Source organism: Glycine soja, chromosome 8, assembly GCF_004193775.1.
Source record: "Glycine soja cultivar W05 chromosome 8, ASM419377v2, whole genome shotgun sequence".
Lineage (NCBI taxonomy): Eukaryota > Viridiplantae > Streptophyta > Magnoliopsida > Fabales > Fabaceae > Glycine > Glycine soja.
Window position 1 is genome coordinate 4,083,971 of NC_041009.1, and position 16,819 is coordinate 4,100,789.

Sequence of the window (16,819 nt, forward strand, 5' to 3'; positions counted from 1 at the left end):
CGGACATTGGAAATTCTCAGGATCTCATGCTTCAACTTCGTGATTTAAATTAGCTCGAACACAACTTTTAGTGAATAATTCTTACAGTATTCAGATTCATTTAAGGCGGGTAAATATATATAATTTACTAATGATTTGCTTAATATTAATCTGACTTTTCTAAAAATTTATCATATTACTAATTAAGTCTCATATTTAAATACCAAAACTCGCGAATATATATGATATCTACTTATTTAAAATTAATTAATAAAATCAAGTAATTATCATCATAAAAAAATACATAGTCGTGCATTGCACGGTGCAAAAATCTAGTTTCTATATAATTATGATTTGCCATTCTTCCATGGGTTTCCTTGACTTGGTTGATTAGGAAGGTTAACAACAATTTTTGTTTTACCATTTCAAGGGTTTAGGGAAAGGTGCTGCTTGCCACCAACTAGACAGAGGTTCGTGGATAAACATCCTTTGCAAAAAGTAAAATGAAGCTTAAAATATATAATACAAATTTAAGGAGCTTTTACTAAGTAAAATCTTTTTCCTATTTTTGAAAATCGTGTTTTTAAAAACTATATTTTCTAATAATTATAATTTTTAGAAGCATTATAAATATGTTTTCTGATAAATGTAATATTTTATGCGTTTAAAAGAATCCTTAAAATGTTATTAAGAGTATGGCTAAAACTTTCATGAATCTTGGATTTTCACTCTCACTTATAAAGATCTTTTATTAGGAACGGTAATTAAAAAATATTGTTGAGAATGTTATAGTGTCGTGAAAATGGTTTTAAAAATTCATACCAAATATGATGAGAATATGATATATTTTTAACTTTGGATACTCAAGAAACTTGTTTTTTAAAAAAATACTTAAGAAACTCAAAAAAATTATCTTGCTAAAATACATGAAGAAATCACAATAAGCTAAGTGTAATCATCACAAACATATCATATTTTAACTCATGTAAAACTTAAAATATACATTTTAAGATTTGAATGGTCTAATCTTTATTTTATGGTGCAGATTTACGACAGCGTGAATTTGAATGCACCAAATCCAGTTCTATATAATGAGCAAATGACGGAAAAAAGGTGGTATGAGATGAAAATATCAAAAAACCCTTATTTTTTAATTTGTATACACTTCTTTTTTATCATGGATATTTATGTTATTTTATATACATATGTTTTTTGTTTTTTTCCTACCTTGTACACCACTAAACTAATCTTTCCTTTTATTTTCTTTCTTACCAATCAACTTACAAAATTAAGTCATTTTTTGTTTTTTCTTTTCTTTTCATTCTTTTCACTTTCTCTACTAAACCAAACAAATAATTTGAAAATTACCTTGAATTCGATACAATAAAATTCAAAAGGAGTATATGAAAATTCGCAACTGAAATTTCCTTGTTACATTTTCGATATGCATAAACATGCAAACAGGAGACAACCTTGACTCTTTTTTTTGTTTGTTTAAAGATATTGTTGGTCTTATTGACAAGAGTGGAGCACAATTTAGATTAAAAATAAAACTCAGCAATATAAAATACGTGTTGAGCACATGTGATGTGATATGCTACCACGGCCACAATTTTGTCCCAAGACATATCAGTGAGGAAAAAAAGAGAAAAGGCCTATTGCTCTGGCTTTTGAGTTGGGAACTGGTGGTGCCTAGGGTGAAAACAGGTCAAGGTAGGCCGGATTTTGGTGGGTTTAAATTTGTTCTATATCATTATTATCAAGTCTGAGCTTAATCAATAATTACTTGTTACAATTTTTTTATTTATTTAAGTCTCACATATTTAAAAGTTTGACTTATTGGAAAACTTGTTTACATTACCTTTTTCATAAAAGACATAAACAAGTCAATACATCTAACTAGACTAATAAGTCTAAAAAAGCCAACAAACCTTATTTATTACGTACATTATTTTTATTATAAAACTTATTATTAATATTAACAATTGTATATTAAATATAAATATTATATATTATTATATAAATAGATTGGTTTACCAGGTTTAATATGTTTTTTTAAACATAAAGTCTGACCTTTTTATTTAAAAATATAAATCTAACATTTTTAATGAATAGATTAGGCCTTTGACGGATCAGGTCATAGATTTCCGATATATTTATTGATCTATTTTTACCTCTACTTGCCTCCCTTCATCAATATGAAGAGAAATTTTTATGGTTACCATGATAAATCTAAGGATTAACCAAATTATGTTTAATGAACATTTATAATGAAAAAATAAATCACATTAAAAATAAGTGGGTGATGAAGTTAAAAACTAGTATTTTTTTCCGCTAGACTAATTATCCATCTCAAGAACATATAACTCCATCTCTTTTGTAAACTCTTTTCCAAATTTAAACTCAAATGTTAGAATAAAAATAGTTTTTGAGTTCTAATTTAAACTCAAGACTTATCCCTTAGGATTCTATTTTTGAAATAATTCCAAAGGAATACTTCATTAGTTCATCAGTAATCATCTAATCCCAGCAGCGAAAAGAAAATTATTTAACTTTGCCGTATATTGTTTAACTTTGTCCCCTTCAATAATTTGTCACAAGGAAACACAAGTTGTTGTCAAGACTTGGAGAACAGAACACTGCTATCGACACATAATAAAATTCCAAAATTTGCCTCCAGCTCCTACATACTAACAAGAAATTAAATGGGTAGATCCGCAGATGGTAGTCAACCAGTCATGGCACATAATTCATCTCCATAATTAGGCGAAGGACTTTAAACAAAGATTAAGAAATACTTAGAATATTACAACAACTGCTGGCGGAAATAATTAAACCATGGGCAGTTCTGTGTTACTCTCTCCTTCAGACACAATGTCATGTATTACCTTCATATTTATGTTTATACATAATCATAGTAAAATACCGGAAAACAACAAATATGATACATTCTAAACTACCCTACCGAGTAAATATAGTTGTTTAAGTTTAATTACTAGTCTTCAATTTGAGTTGCTAGAGTTTATAGTAGTCTTACTCTTACCTCCGGTTGAATTACCTCGTGCATGCATATCGTCCACGTCCAATGAAAATGATAGATGTAGAAACTGACAAAGTAGAAAATTAGCAGAGTAAAAATTCTAAAAAGATGGAACACAATCAAGTTCATTTATCCCATGAATGAAGGTATTTATTTGCTAATCCCTGTACGAAACTTTATAGAGGTAAAATGAGCGTACTAAGTTACTCTTAGATTAGATCTAAATGAAATGAGGTAGCATTAGCATAGTGCCAAACTTAGCTGAACCCCACCAGGCCACCAGCCTTTATTTCTCTTTCCCTTTCCTGGCTTGTGAGTTCTGAGTTCTGACCCAACAGAGGCCAGGCCACCACGCCCATACCATCCCAATATTCTCTTCAGAAGAGAAACAAGACCACATCTATCCACATTCATACCCACCTTAATTTCCCCTTTTCCTTGGACTAAAGAGTGTATCTTAAAGTCACTATGACACTGACACTACTGCCTCCTCCAAAATCACCATTCTTGAAGACCCTTTTGTTCCTGTGCAGCACTAGTCTCCTCCTCCCTGATGCTGATGCGGTTCAGCCAATCATCCCAAACCCCTCCTCATCTTCAACAACAGGAACAATCCCTGCTTTCCCAGAACAAGCTGATGCTGCAGGCTGCCCTCTCAACCTCTCAGATGACCACTATGAAGCCATAAAGAGTGCATGTGGCTCCAACAAACCTGATGATGATGACCTCCACCGTAGCAGATGCTGTCCTGTGCTCGCAGCGTGGCTCTATTCTGCATACTCAGCCACTGCTCTTAGTGCCTCACAGGGCCATACCACATCCTATGACATGCCCTTGTTGCCTGATGACTCAGAAACATGTGTGAGTGACTTGGGGAAGGCCTTGAAAGTTAGAGGAATCCAGCTTTTTCAGCCCAATGAGACTTGTGATGTGGTCTATTGCTACTGTGGCATTAGGCTTCACCCTTTGACATGTCCTGAGTCATTCTCAGTTACTCCAAGTGGAAGTCTTGTTGTCAATCAAAGTGTCAAAAGATTGGCGAGGGATTGCTCGAGTAGCAGCACCAATGTCAACAAGTTTCCCGGCCTGGGTGGATGCTCCAAGTGCTTGCATAGTCTCTATTCGGTAACTTTTTTATTTTCAGCATTCTTTCTTCATATTTTGTTTTGGTGCTCTCTTCTATTTAGCATTGTTTTTTTGGTATTTGATGGATATGGATCTTGTTCATTCCAATATGATCAAGCTGAGCGAGGCTTCATCTTGATTAAATCTTCAATCTTCATGCTTGGTGATTGGGAAAGTTATTTTTTGCCTTCCTTTACTTTGGGATACTGGTTAGTTACTGCTGATTTTTTGCTTGGCACTCTCCTTTACGCGCCTTTGGATTTGTGTAGCTCACGAACGTTAACAGAATAATTAGTGGCACCCTTCAGTAATTTGAAAGTTAGTGAAATGAACTTCAGTCAAATGATTCGAATGTCCTCAAATCATGTGTGCCTATAATAGATTAAGCACGTGCAATGTCCCTATACTGTCTTCAACATAAATAGAAATTTTTAGATTCTTGGTGTTAAGCCATTTTTATCAGCACATAGCAGTAGTCCTACACTCCCACCTCCCTCTTTTGATAACTTTGGTTGTGACGTGTAATGTAAAACGAGATGTTGTTTACGAGAAGAGTTTTATTTCTTAAATTAAATTAAATGCATAAAACATTACAAACGATTTTAACGCTCTAACTTACAAGACGGTGTTCTTGTTCTTAGCCAGCCTTGGCCACATTAGTGATGGTTTAATTGTAGAGACTAGAGACATAGTTGTACTTTTAATCCATTAATTTTTGTCTGTCACGTGCTGCTACCTAGTAAATTGACTGCGAAGCAGTAAAACTGAGATCTGATTGTCCCTCTGATTCTTCTGAAGTATTCACATATTGCCTGACACATTTCCTGCTTAACTTCTGTAGTTCTTGGCATTAGATGCTATAATATCTGTGGCCATATTGGGATTTATCGTTCCTGCTTCCGATTTGATTTAACAGTCTGCAAAAATGCTGTCTCTTGTGCCTATTTTTTCCGCGTATAAAAATCCATGCATTGTTTCAGAATCTTAAATTTATTTATTATTTAAAAAAATGTTGGACTTCATTCAAGATGTTCCAAATGTTGTTCGGGGTTGTTGCTTCACAAAAAATAAATTAATCATAACACGATGTCTCATTATTATAATTTGTACAACACCACCACCCATTTTCTAAGCCGAATAATTAGTTGGTTGATATTTCTCCTATGTGTAGTATTTTGGTAATAGAGATGGCATTGATGTGCAGCTTTGATCATTTTTCTATGAGTGAATGTTACACCAATCAAGACTGTAATATAACAAACCTCTTTTTGCCCAATGGTGTGGCATTTGTGTTAAATCTATACTCTAAATTTAATTGAAAGAGATATTGCTTCTATGCAGCTTAGAAAGAAGTCTTCAAATTCAAGCAAGTCAGAAGAAGATAGGACCAGCAAGATCCATAACAAAGACTGTGAACTCATGGGCTTAACATGGCTTCTGGCTAAGAATAGAACAGCTTACATTCACACAGTTTCGGGGGTTCTTCGAGCTTTGATGTTGAGCAGGGAAGGCTCTGACCCACAATCATGCACTCTAAACAGTGATGGAATGCCTCTTGCCGTTGATTCCTCTGAAATGTCAGATGAATCTTCAGCCACCAACCTACAAGCACCAATTTTCCTCTCTCTGTTATTTCTACATTATTATTTCAATGTATTATCCACCTAACTGCAAAAAAGATTGATCCCCATTCCCCAACATGGCATTTGTAAATTTGAATCTATGCTTTGGTGCTTAGGAGTGTAATTTTTTTATTTTCTTTCTTGGGTGTTAATTGAAATTGGTTTATTTTGATTGATAGAAAATTCATAATGGTTTTAATTATTTTGGTGGGCCTCCATTGCCATGTGCTAATAGCGACCAGTGCTCCGTATAGGAGGGACAAAATTGGATTACATTGAGTCGTTGTGGTGACATTATTTATAGACAGTTGTATGTTTCACGGGCAATTTATCATTTAGGGAACGTTTACGTCTCCATCACAATCCTGATATCTCTGATTCAGTGTCTGAATTATATCAAGGATATCGATGTATCACGAGTTCAACATGGAGTTAATATGACATGGGAAACGGGCAGTAAAAGATAATATAGTGATTTAGCATATATTTAAAATAATAACCGTATTTTTTTAGATAATTTTTTTCAAACATGTTATAGAAAATATTTTTTTAATTACAAAATATTATATTAATGATATTATATTTACTTTCTTTTTTATTTTAAAATTTAAAATGTTTGTATAACAAATTGTAAAAACTAAACCACATAAAGTAATATTTTTTCAGTTGATTCAGCAAAGCAGTGAATTTGGACATTTGGAATCCTATAAAACTCTATAATCCATGCTCCGGAAGATCGAGAAGGAATATTAGTATACATATTAAGTTACAATTAATTTTAAAAATACAAAATTTATTATTATTTGATATAAAATAATTAATATCATTACTTGATTTTTTATAATCATTTTTAATTTGAAATAAAAATAATAATTAATTGTAATTATAGAAACAAAGCGCCAATATACAAAGTAGTTCATAATTTTGATCAACTTTTATTAAATTAATTTACATATGTTGAATTGGTCAAGAAACAGTTGACGTGCTGATTCCAGATCTAATAATTTTTTTTTCTATGATGGTTAAAAAAAATTAACATTTTTATTCTTTCAAGAACGAAAAGATATTTTTTTATTTATTATTAAAAGATGAGTTTTAAATTGTTACTATCATCCTAAACATCTCATTTACCACCAAAGTAGTCTGGTTGGATGAGCATGAATGTGAATATTATAAATCTCCTTTTATCATGTTGAATTCTTACAAATATAAAAAATTAATTAAAAAAATCATCTTAAAATAAAAAATTCACTCTAAATAACCAAAGACCTTGATCAAGGTGATTAAAAAAAACTAAAATTTCAACCAAAAAAAAAAAAGATATTTTTTATCATTAGAAGACGAGTTTAAAATTGTTGTTATCATTTTAAAAAATCCCATTCTGAAGATTCCTTTGCGTATAGACGAAAAGGTTAGTGGTCGTTATGGTCCAGTTCTCCCTCAGGAACTCGTCCTGGAAATCCTGTCATGGCTTCCAGTGATCGTTCTGATGCGAAGTCTTGGAATTCGTTATTCTTGGATCCTTCTTTTGTGAAGCTGTTCTTGAGTCGCATCAGAACCATGTTCCATACACTGCTGCTCCATAGTTGATTATTGTGGCTCCCCATTCAAGTTGAATGGATTGGTCTGTTTGAGACCTATTTCTCATTAACAGGGAGACTGCGTCCTATTATGTAATTTATTCATTTGATTTGAGGATTGAAACACACAGATGTTTGTTACTGCCTGCTTGGTCGATCTAGGGGCTGCTTATGCCTCTGTCTTTCTCATTATCACCACGGAAATCATTATTTCTCTGTTTGGCAAATGAAGGAGTCTTGCTGAATGTTAATTGTGATCATGTTCAAATCTTTAATTCTCAACGTTCATATCACTTCCCATTGTGCATGTCTGAAAACAGCCATGTTTTGTTGCTGTCAACCAATGAAGATTTTTAAACTTATTACGTATAACCGGAGAGATGACTCTTGACAGAGTAGAGAATATTGTTGAGTGTTGACATTAGCTCTAAAAAAAGTTTGGTTGCAATCTACTGATTATGTTGAAAGCATGGTTTTCCCTTATTGTAACTGAGCTCCTCCGCAATGATTGGCTTATCTGAATTTATGTGACTGTCAAGTAAGTGGTTTTGAAACCTTGTCATTTCATATATGGGTAATACGTATAGTGTGAATATTTTTTGTGGTTCTGTAAATGGACTAATTTGTTGGTTAATTGTTATAATGGTTGTATCAAAATCTTTGGATTGGATGAGGTTATTATAATTTTTCTGTTTTTTATAAATGACTATTTTGCTGGCTTTCTCAGTTGAAAGCCTTTTCTTTTCTACGCCTGACATTCTTGTATACTTTGAATTAGCACCGAAGGTAATTTATTTATTTGTTTACTGAGGGATTTGGATTTGGCTATACGGTTAGCAATAGCAATGCATGCGTTTATTCTTTTTGTGTTTCTGTTTTGGCTTTTACTGCATTTTCTGTTCTCGGTTGAAACCTTATTCTGATTCCTTTAACTCCTTCACTTTCTCTTGTTGTAGAATCTTGTGTAAGGGGATTGTACCTGTCTGATTGGTTGTTCTTTTTGTAGTTGGCAATCTAGGTACACGTGTATGGATTTGCAAAACATTGCAGTGATGTTGAAACTTCAAAGAATGTCAAGGGAAATTCTACAGAAGTCTATAGACACAGGGGTTCTATGGAAAATAGATTTAAGGCTCAGTCAACCAGAAAATTTCAAGACATTATATGTTGTGTTTTTTGTGGACTATTTCAAAAGTTTCAAATCCTGCATTGAGTAGTTTAGCTTTTCTCAAAGGGTATATATATCTGCATGAGATAAGATGGGTTAAACTAGATAGCGAGACAAAGGTGTTGTGCACATGAGATTGGGCCAAATGGTTTGATGTAGTACAAATTGTCTGCACATGCAAAAGAGGGAATGTTGGAATATTTTACGAAATGTTTTAATTTTTTGTGGTTTTCGCTTTTACTCTCTCTAGCCGCACTATGTGAAAAAATCCTTAAGAACAGTGTGTCTAACACACACGTCTCAGAGTCTGTCATTGGTTTGCTCTTGCCTCGACGATTCCGCCCTGATCAGCAACCATGACCAATATTTTGATGGAACCTTTATTATTATGGATTCATTTTTTATTTTGTCTTTCTGAGGCTTAGTGGCAATGATAGTTATTAGTTAAAAGACCAACTATGCTGGGAATCTCAATATGTTGAACGATTATGATGGCTAAAAGCTGTTTTACGAGAAAATCCAATTTTAAAGCTAGTTTTGTTTCTAAAAAAATCAATTTTGAACATTGAACTGGCTTTAATAAAACCTATTTCTAAATCAGCTTTTGCATTCAAAACAAGTTTGCAACTCGTATATGATTCAGAAATGTTTCTAAAACCAGTTTTGAAATCAAACTAGTTTTAAAACGGATTTCAAACTGGTTCACATAAAATCCTAACCACTTTTGTTGAAAAATATCGTTTGATTTGAATGTAGTTTAATTTTTTAAAAATCTAAACCATGCCCACCCCAACCATAATGGTTGGAGCAAAATCATTGCATTGAATGATGTTATTTTATGTTTATGTTAATTATAAGCCAGGGCATGATTTTCCAAAGGGGAAATTGATCCTCTCCCGAATATTCAGTTATCTGCTTGGACGTGAGATTTTAGAAAGCTTTAAACATGATGCAGAAAAGAAGAAAAACAGTTACGTAAGTTATGTTCAAAGCTTGGTTTTGCTATGTAGTAAACTAGTAATTAACCTATTGTTTATCTGAATTGTTGTTAAATCAAGTGATTTTGTAGCCTTGCCATTTCATGTGCGGACAGTACAGAGAGTATGAATATATTTTTTGGTGGTTCCTTAGTTGAATATATTTTGGGTGAATGATTCTATTGGTTATTGCTAATGGTTAGATTCATAAATTGGACCTGGAAATTAAGTTATACATGCGTTACCGAAGCTAAAGCAAACACGCACTTAAACATGTGCAATTCGTGCAGTTTAGCAAGTTATTCTATACACTTGTGTTGTTGTGAACAATGGGCTACACATTTTAACAAATACCTAGTTTCATTTTCCTTTTTACCCTCTAATCTCTATCATGAGTGAATGGCACATTTCACAATCAACACAGACTCATCCTGTGATTCTTTCAACAAATATTTAAGGTCTAGTTTGTCAATGTAACTTGACTGAGTGAGTCCCAACAAATTCTAAGCTTTAATATTACGATAAATAAGTTATAGGCTATATGCTACAGCCTACACGCCACACAAGAGTGATGATACTAATGAAAATCCATTGATAAATACTAATGTGCGCAATTGCAGGCTCTGTAACAATGAAGGCTGATTTGAAAATGGTGAATCGGGATACAAGATCACCAAGAGAAGAGAGGAGGAATACAGGTTAATATGAACAGTGAAGAGAGTGATGACATGATTGTGAAAAAGTAATCAAGTACAAAGCGGGCACAAGACTAAGCCATTTTCGTTACAATGGGTACACTTAACTACAACCGTCCTCCCCTGTTCCTTAACAAGAGTCTTACAGCTCCCATTGCAGTTGAAGCAAGGCAAGAACCTCAAGTCCCCACAACCCACACAAACAGCCCCAACCTTCTTTCTAGGCAAGCCATCAAGCAAGTCTCCAAGGAGACCCTCTTCGGCGACCTTAAGCATTTCATCGGCGCCACCGATGTAGAGCCCCTTCACGAACACTCTCGGAGGCACCATCACCTGCTTCCCCTTCAATAGAGTCCTGAGCTCCTCTCTGAAGCCGCTGTGCATGGACACGTCACGCTCGCAGATCACCACCCCGAATCCCTCCAAGGCGGCGCGAACCGCGTTGCAGGCCTCGAAAGTCGTCCGCACGCCCCGCAACGACGTCGTATAGATCACCACGCGCTTCTCACCGTTGGGGGGGCATATTTTCTCGAACCGGTCCGCCAGAGTTGGGGTTAATAAGAGTTTGGAACCGGTTGGGGGAGTGAGGCGGTTTTCTTTGGGTTTGGGTAAAGGTAAAGGAGAGAAGCGGAAGCTGTCGGTGTCGAGGCCGGACATGAGCTCCCATGAGTTGATGACCTCTGGTTCGGAGGGGAAGAGAGATCCAAGGGTAAAGCGGGAAGGAGGCGTGGAAGGAGGGTCGAGGGTGAGGAGGCCGTAGGTGGTGGAGGTGAGGGACACGATGTGGTGGCCCAGTGCGGAGGAGCCAAGTTGGGTGCTGAAGTCTTCGTCTTGGTTCAGCAAATTCGAAGACACGCACCCCATGCCGAGAGATTTTTGAATTTTGGTGGAACTGAAACTGATGGAAAGGAAACCTCCTTCATTAGGTTACTAATAATTCTTTATTCTTTTTAGCATTTCATTTTGGGTGCTTTTCTTCAATTTGATTTGCTCCTTTGTCCGATTCAATTTTCAAACGCTGCAGGGCCCACCCAACTCGACCGCTAAAAAATTAATGACATGCCAAGGCAGCTTATTTAAACTCCCCATTCCCTCCAACGCTTCTCTCTCTCTCTTTATTCTTGTGATGTTGGGCCTCATATTGAATGAATACTGCGCTCCTGGTCTGGTACACACTTCACACGCACCGGGAATTGCTTTGTGCACCCAGTCATTTTTCGAAATTCCTAAATTACCCCTCTTCTTATTTCTTCTTCACTTAACATTTCATCTTGTTTTTGGCTGCTTCTCTCTTGATAGTTCGGTTCAAGATGGTACGTGATTTTTGATCAAGCTCATTGGTTATTGTGGTTCGCTGGCAAGTGCTGGTGGTTGGTGTGGTTGTTAACGGCAGAAGAGGCAGAGGTACGTATGTTTTTTCTACAACTCCAAGTATGTGTGTTATACAGATTTGCAATCCTTATAAAACATATAGATTGGTAATCCATAAGTTATAATTTTTTTTAATTTTTTATAAAAAAAAATTATTGTTTTTTGTAATATAATTAGTTTTATTATTTAAAATGTTTTTAAATATGTATAGTTTGATAATTCATTTGTATGTTTTAGTTTTTATAGTATGAAAGTGATATTTATTTTTAAATAATTTAGACTTTTATTTTAAATTTATTTTTTAGTCCTTGTAATTTTATGAATTACAATTAACTACACGAATTTAGCAACACATTCATACGTAATTACAATTACCTTTAAATTAATTGCACGCCTCTTGCTCATTTTATGCATTGGGCTTCATTTGCATCACACTAACTTTTATCCCTAAGGTTCTTCCTATAACCGTGTCTAAAGTCCGATGCAATTATATGATTCTAACCATAATATGCACATTTAAACAATAATAACAATTGATGTCATAATTCAAATAACAGTTTGGTTTCATAAACTAACTAACAAATTCACTAATAAAAAAATTTAATTAAAAATATTGAATAAATTAGTATTTAATAATTCATAAATAAATATTTAATTATTTTTTAATACTTTTATATATTCATAAATCAATATAGAAATTGTTTTTAAATATTTATAGACTTTACAACACTAATTCTAGTAAACTTAAATATATGATAAAAATTTAAGTACAATTTTGTTTTTTTATTTCTAATAAATGAGTATTTCATTTTTTAACAAATTAGTATTTGAATACTTTAAATTTTTTATAAAAAAAATGAACAAGTCTTGATTTTATACTTTCAAAGACTATTTATATAAATATTTATTACTATTAGTGTAATAATATTTATATCATTATATCAATAAAAATAAATTATTCATTTACAAATTTATATTTTCTTGTTAAACTAATTTCTACAATATATACTTACAAAAATTTGGAATTAATTATATTTATAAATTTATAAATAACTATTTCAATATCAAATATAATTAAATTTCTTATATTTTAAAAATAAATAAATAAAAATAGCAATTATACATTCATTTTTAAATTAAAAAAATTATAAATTAATTATTTGTTGAATTAATTAATTATTAAAAGTCAACTTCAAAAAACAAATATAATTAATTAAATAAATACAACAATATTTATTTATTAAATAAATATTGTAACAACAAAATAGTAATTTATTTCTAAATAATAATAATTTATTCAATTATTATTTTATTAATTAGTAAATTAAAAAATAAGTATACAAATTATTAATCCGTATGCATTATACAAATTTTGAATCTATATAATGACTACACAATCTCATTAAAAATTATCGAGTGGAAAAGAGGAATTTACTGCAAAGGTGAATGCAATGACAATGACAGAGACTAGCATCAAGGCGCAATGGGAGACAAGAACAAAGACTGTGCGGTGAGAAGAAGCAAAGAAGGAAGGGTAACAGCAATGCGTACAAAGAGGGAGACCTTTTTAAAATTTTAAATAAAGGATAATTTTATTAGTGCACAAAAAATAATGCTGGTGCACCTAGCAAAACTCCACCCAATGTCAGTAGGATTAATTTTCATATGTGACCCACTTCAAAATTGCCCGAACATTTATATTATAACGCATAGTCCCTATTTTGTAGCTAACTGAAAGATTGTTGTTTGTATTGCTTAATTGAATGATGTATTTTCATTATGCAATATGAAATTGACACTCACTAAGTAACGGGTGAATTCCTTTATATATATATATATAGGATTAACTTCTTTCATTCATAATATGATACGAAATACAGTTTGATATATCATGATGTATATGAAGACTGGCATAGGAAATGGCAGTTGTGACAAGGGAGTGAGCTATCTTATTAACTTGTCTCCTAACAATCTTTACAAAAAAGTTTCGAAAAGATTTCTACCGTCATTAACAATAGCCCCCACCTCTGAAAAATCATTAGAGGACTCAAAAATTCTACCCACTAGACCTTTACAATCCACCTCAAAAATGCCATGGGTTATATCCCAAGCAATAGCCCACCGCAATGCTTGGAACAAAAACGGGTGAATTCCTTCTCTACAACTAATTTACCATATTCAGGTATTCTTAGAAACTATTTAAAATGGAGTTGTTTTCAAACATATTATTAAAGTGAGGTTGTTTTGTTTTTAAAAAAATATTGAACTAAATGTCCACATGTTATCTATATGGGACTCGCTAATGAATAGTGTGTTCAAAATATATCTATTGTACTAGCAAATCCTATGTGAACGCCACTTAGACTATGAAGACTTATGAATGTGTGTCACATGAACAACATGCACAAACTATTGGTGTTTTCAATTAATTTATATAAAAACAAAAATAACATTGAAATGATTTTAAATTTGTTTTATTTTTCTAAGTAGTTTATAAAAGTGTCTCAGATTGATCAACTAGCTCCTCCTCTACTGTTGCTATGTATTTGTGTAATTTTATGGAATAAAGCTTGATAAAACAAATTATATGCAGAATTTAATGTTATGCACTGTTAACAAAGAGTTACTACACACTTACAACCAATCCAAAAAATTTATTGATATGATTTTAAGTTGGTTATTGTAAAGGTAAAAAAAATAATCATATATGATGATTTATAATTAATAGTATAAAATTCATTCACGTTGTCAATGAATATTAATGAATAGACTATTTATTTTTATTTGAATATGGTCATATATATTTTTCTAAAACATCACAATAAATTTGGTGTAAGATTACATTTTTATGAATTTGGTACACATTGTATGGTCCAAATATAGCAATATGAAATGAAGGAAAATATAAGAATAATATGTGCCACAACATGCCATTAGGATCATCAAATATGTAAATTAATTAGTGTAAGGTTGTTTCAACTCAATGAGTAATCATGGATTCAAATATTAAATAACATTAATCTATTCCATCGTATATAACACTAATGTGCTACACATTTACTCATACATAAGCCAATACATTCCATCCAAATATAACACCAATGTGTTGTATACACAAACCTTGCAACCCTAAATAAAGGATATGTTTTTTAAATTAACTTATAAAGACCATTAAATCCTAAACCACGAATGATGCTGTATCCTAAAATCTATCATAAATTTCCTTGAAAACATAACATTCAAATAAGTCATCAATCCTAATCAATTTTAATTCCTAGTTATTTAAAATACAATCACTATTATAACCCATAAGTTCTTGTAGAGTTCTGCTTAAATAATAATAACTTTTATCAACGAAGTATGCAAAAACATGAATGGTTAGATCGAGATACTATTATTATTTTTTAAAAAGAAATGGCTAGAGATACTAGTAAAAACATCAAATTTGCATCTTCTCCCATAAATAATTATTTGCGGGTAAATAATTACGGAAACAAAACCCAAACCCGTTTCAGCGAGAAAAAAAATTAAGTTGTTAAAGTATCTATTATGGGAATAAGCTGTTATATGATCCTATTAAGCGTGCTACCTACAGACATGGAAGAAGCTGGCTCCTAGTCGTAGTAGGTGTAGGTGGGTGTGCATCAAGAAAATACTACTATAAATAATAGTATTACGTAAAAACGTTGCGCGGGAAGTTTAACCTGAGACGGTTACATAGCAGCAACTTTCAAGTTCAACGACCAACCAATTATCCAAAACCCCATTTCAAAGACCCACACATTGTGAAACGCACCAAAGCTATCTCTACCCACATGCGCAATGGCCACTGCGACTTGGCTCTCCGTGTCTTCGAAGCCATCCCGCTTCGAAACTCTGTCTCTTACAACGCCATGATATCTGGGTACTTGAGGAACACAAAGCTCTCCCTTCCAAGGGACCTGTTTGACAAAATGCCCCACAACTTACTGGGTATGTCAGGAACGGCAGATTCCGTGATGCCCGCGTGTTGTTTGATTCAATGCCTGAAAAATGATGCTGTTTCCTGGAATGCCATGTTGTCTGGGTATGTCTGGAGTGGGCATGTTGACGAGGCAAGGGATGTTTTTGATAGGATGCCTCACAAGTCACAAGAATTCCGGCCATCTCCTGGAATGGGTTACTTGCAGCATATGTTCAGAGTGGGAGACTCAAGGAGGCTCGTCGCTTATTTGAGTCCAAATCAGACTGGGAATTGTTTGATGGGTGGGTATGTGAAGACAAACATGTTAGGTGATGCCAAGCAGCTTTTTGACCAGATGCCTGTCAGGGATGTAATCTCCTGGAACACCATGATTTCAGGTTATGAACAGGATCGAGATTTGTCACAGGCTAGGAGGTGGTTTGAGGAATCTCCAGTGAGGGATGTTTTCACGTGAACAGCGATGGTGTATGCATATGTGCAGGATGGAATGTTGGATGAAGTGAGGAGAGTTTTTTATGAAATGCCATAGAAAAGAGAGATGTCGTACAATGTAATGATTCCTGGTTATGCACAATACAAGAGAATGGACATGGCAAGGGAGTTGTTTGAGGCAATGCCTTTTCCGAATATAGGTTCGTGGAATATCATGATAAGTGGCTATTGTCAGAACGGTGATGTAGCACAAGCTAGGAACTTGTTTGATATGATGCCTCGGCGTGATTCTGTATCTTGGGCAGCTATCATTGCTGGTTATGCTCAGAATGGTCTCTATGAAGAAGCTATGAACAGGTTTGTGGAGATGAAACGAGATGGAGAAAGTTTAAATAGATCTACCTTTTGTTGTGCTTTGAGCGCATGTGCTGATATATCTGCTTTGGAGTTAGGGAAACAAGTTCATGGACAGGTGGTGAAGACGGGGTATGAGAAAGGCTGTTTAGTGGGAAATGTATTGTAAATGTGGCTGCATAGATGAAGCCACATTAAATATTCAGGTGCAATAAATATATATTATAAATTAAAAAAAATAATTTGCAAAACATTTTAAAAAAAATTAAAATGTTGTAATCCAGTTTTATTTTTAAATAAAAATAAAAATGTTTTACAAATTAATGATTTATGTAAGATTTAAACCTATGCCGTTTACGTTATTAACATAATGTTCTAATCAATTGAGTTAATAGATCAATTATGTTATAAAATAATTAATGTCGTTATATATAACACTAAAATTTTTAATGTATATTTAATACACATAAATTTAACTAATATGTTTTGGCGACAATTAATTTTGTTCTAAT

The 16,819-nt window shown here is 33.1% G+C and overlaps 2 protein-coding genes, 1 long non-coding RNA gene and 1 pseudogene across 3 annotated transcripts; 3 read left to right on the forward strand and 1 right to left on the reverse strand.

The window, feature by feature from the left end:
* The first annotated feature begins 3,240 nt into the window (after positions 1-3,240).
* On the forward strand, positions 3,241-5,968 carry LOC114422885 (uncharacterized GPI-anchored protein At4g28100-like). Its single transcript, XM_028389441.1, has 2 exons — positions 3,241-4,144; positions 5,486-5,968. The coding sequence occupies exons 1-2, from the start codon at positions 3,488-3,490 to the stop codon at positions 5,810-5,812; spliced, it is 984 nt and encodes a 327-aa protein (XP_028245242.1). The 5' UTR covers positions 3,241-3,487; the 3' UTR covers positions 5,813-5,968.
* A 1,186-nt stretch (positions 5,969-7,154) lies between these two features.
* Positions 7,155-8,897, forward strand: LOC114422778. Its single transcript, XR_003668733.1, has 2 exons — positions 7,155-7,884; positions 8,353-8,897. It is a non-coding gene; the product is annotated as an uncharacterized LOC114422778 (long non-coding RNA).
* A 1,081-nt stretch (positions 8,898-9,978) lies between these two features.
* LOC114422777 (uncharacterized protein At5g39865-like) lies at positions 9,979-11,167 on the reverse strand. The gene has a single exon (XM_028389304.1). The coding sequence runs from the start codon at positions 11,048-11,050 to the stop codon at positions 10,238-10,240; it is 813 nt and encodes a 270-aa protein (XP_028245105.1). The 5' UTR covers positions 11,051-11,167; the 3' UTR covers positions 9,979-10,237.
* Positions 11,168-13,040: 1,873 nt separating this feature from the next.
* LOC114424742 lies at positions 13,041-16,514 on the forward strand (annotated as a pseudogene).
* The last annotated feature ends 305 nt before the right edge of the window (positions 16,515-16,819 follow it).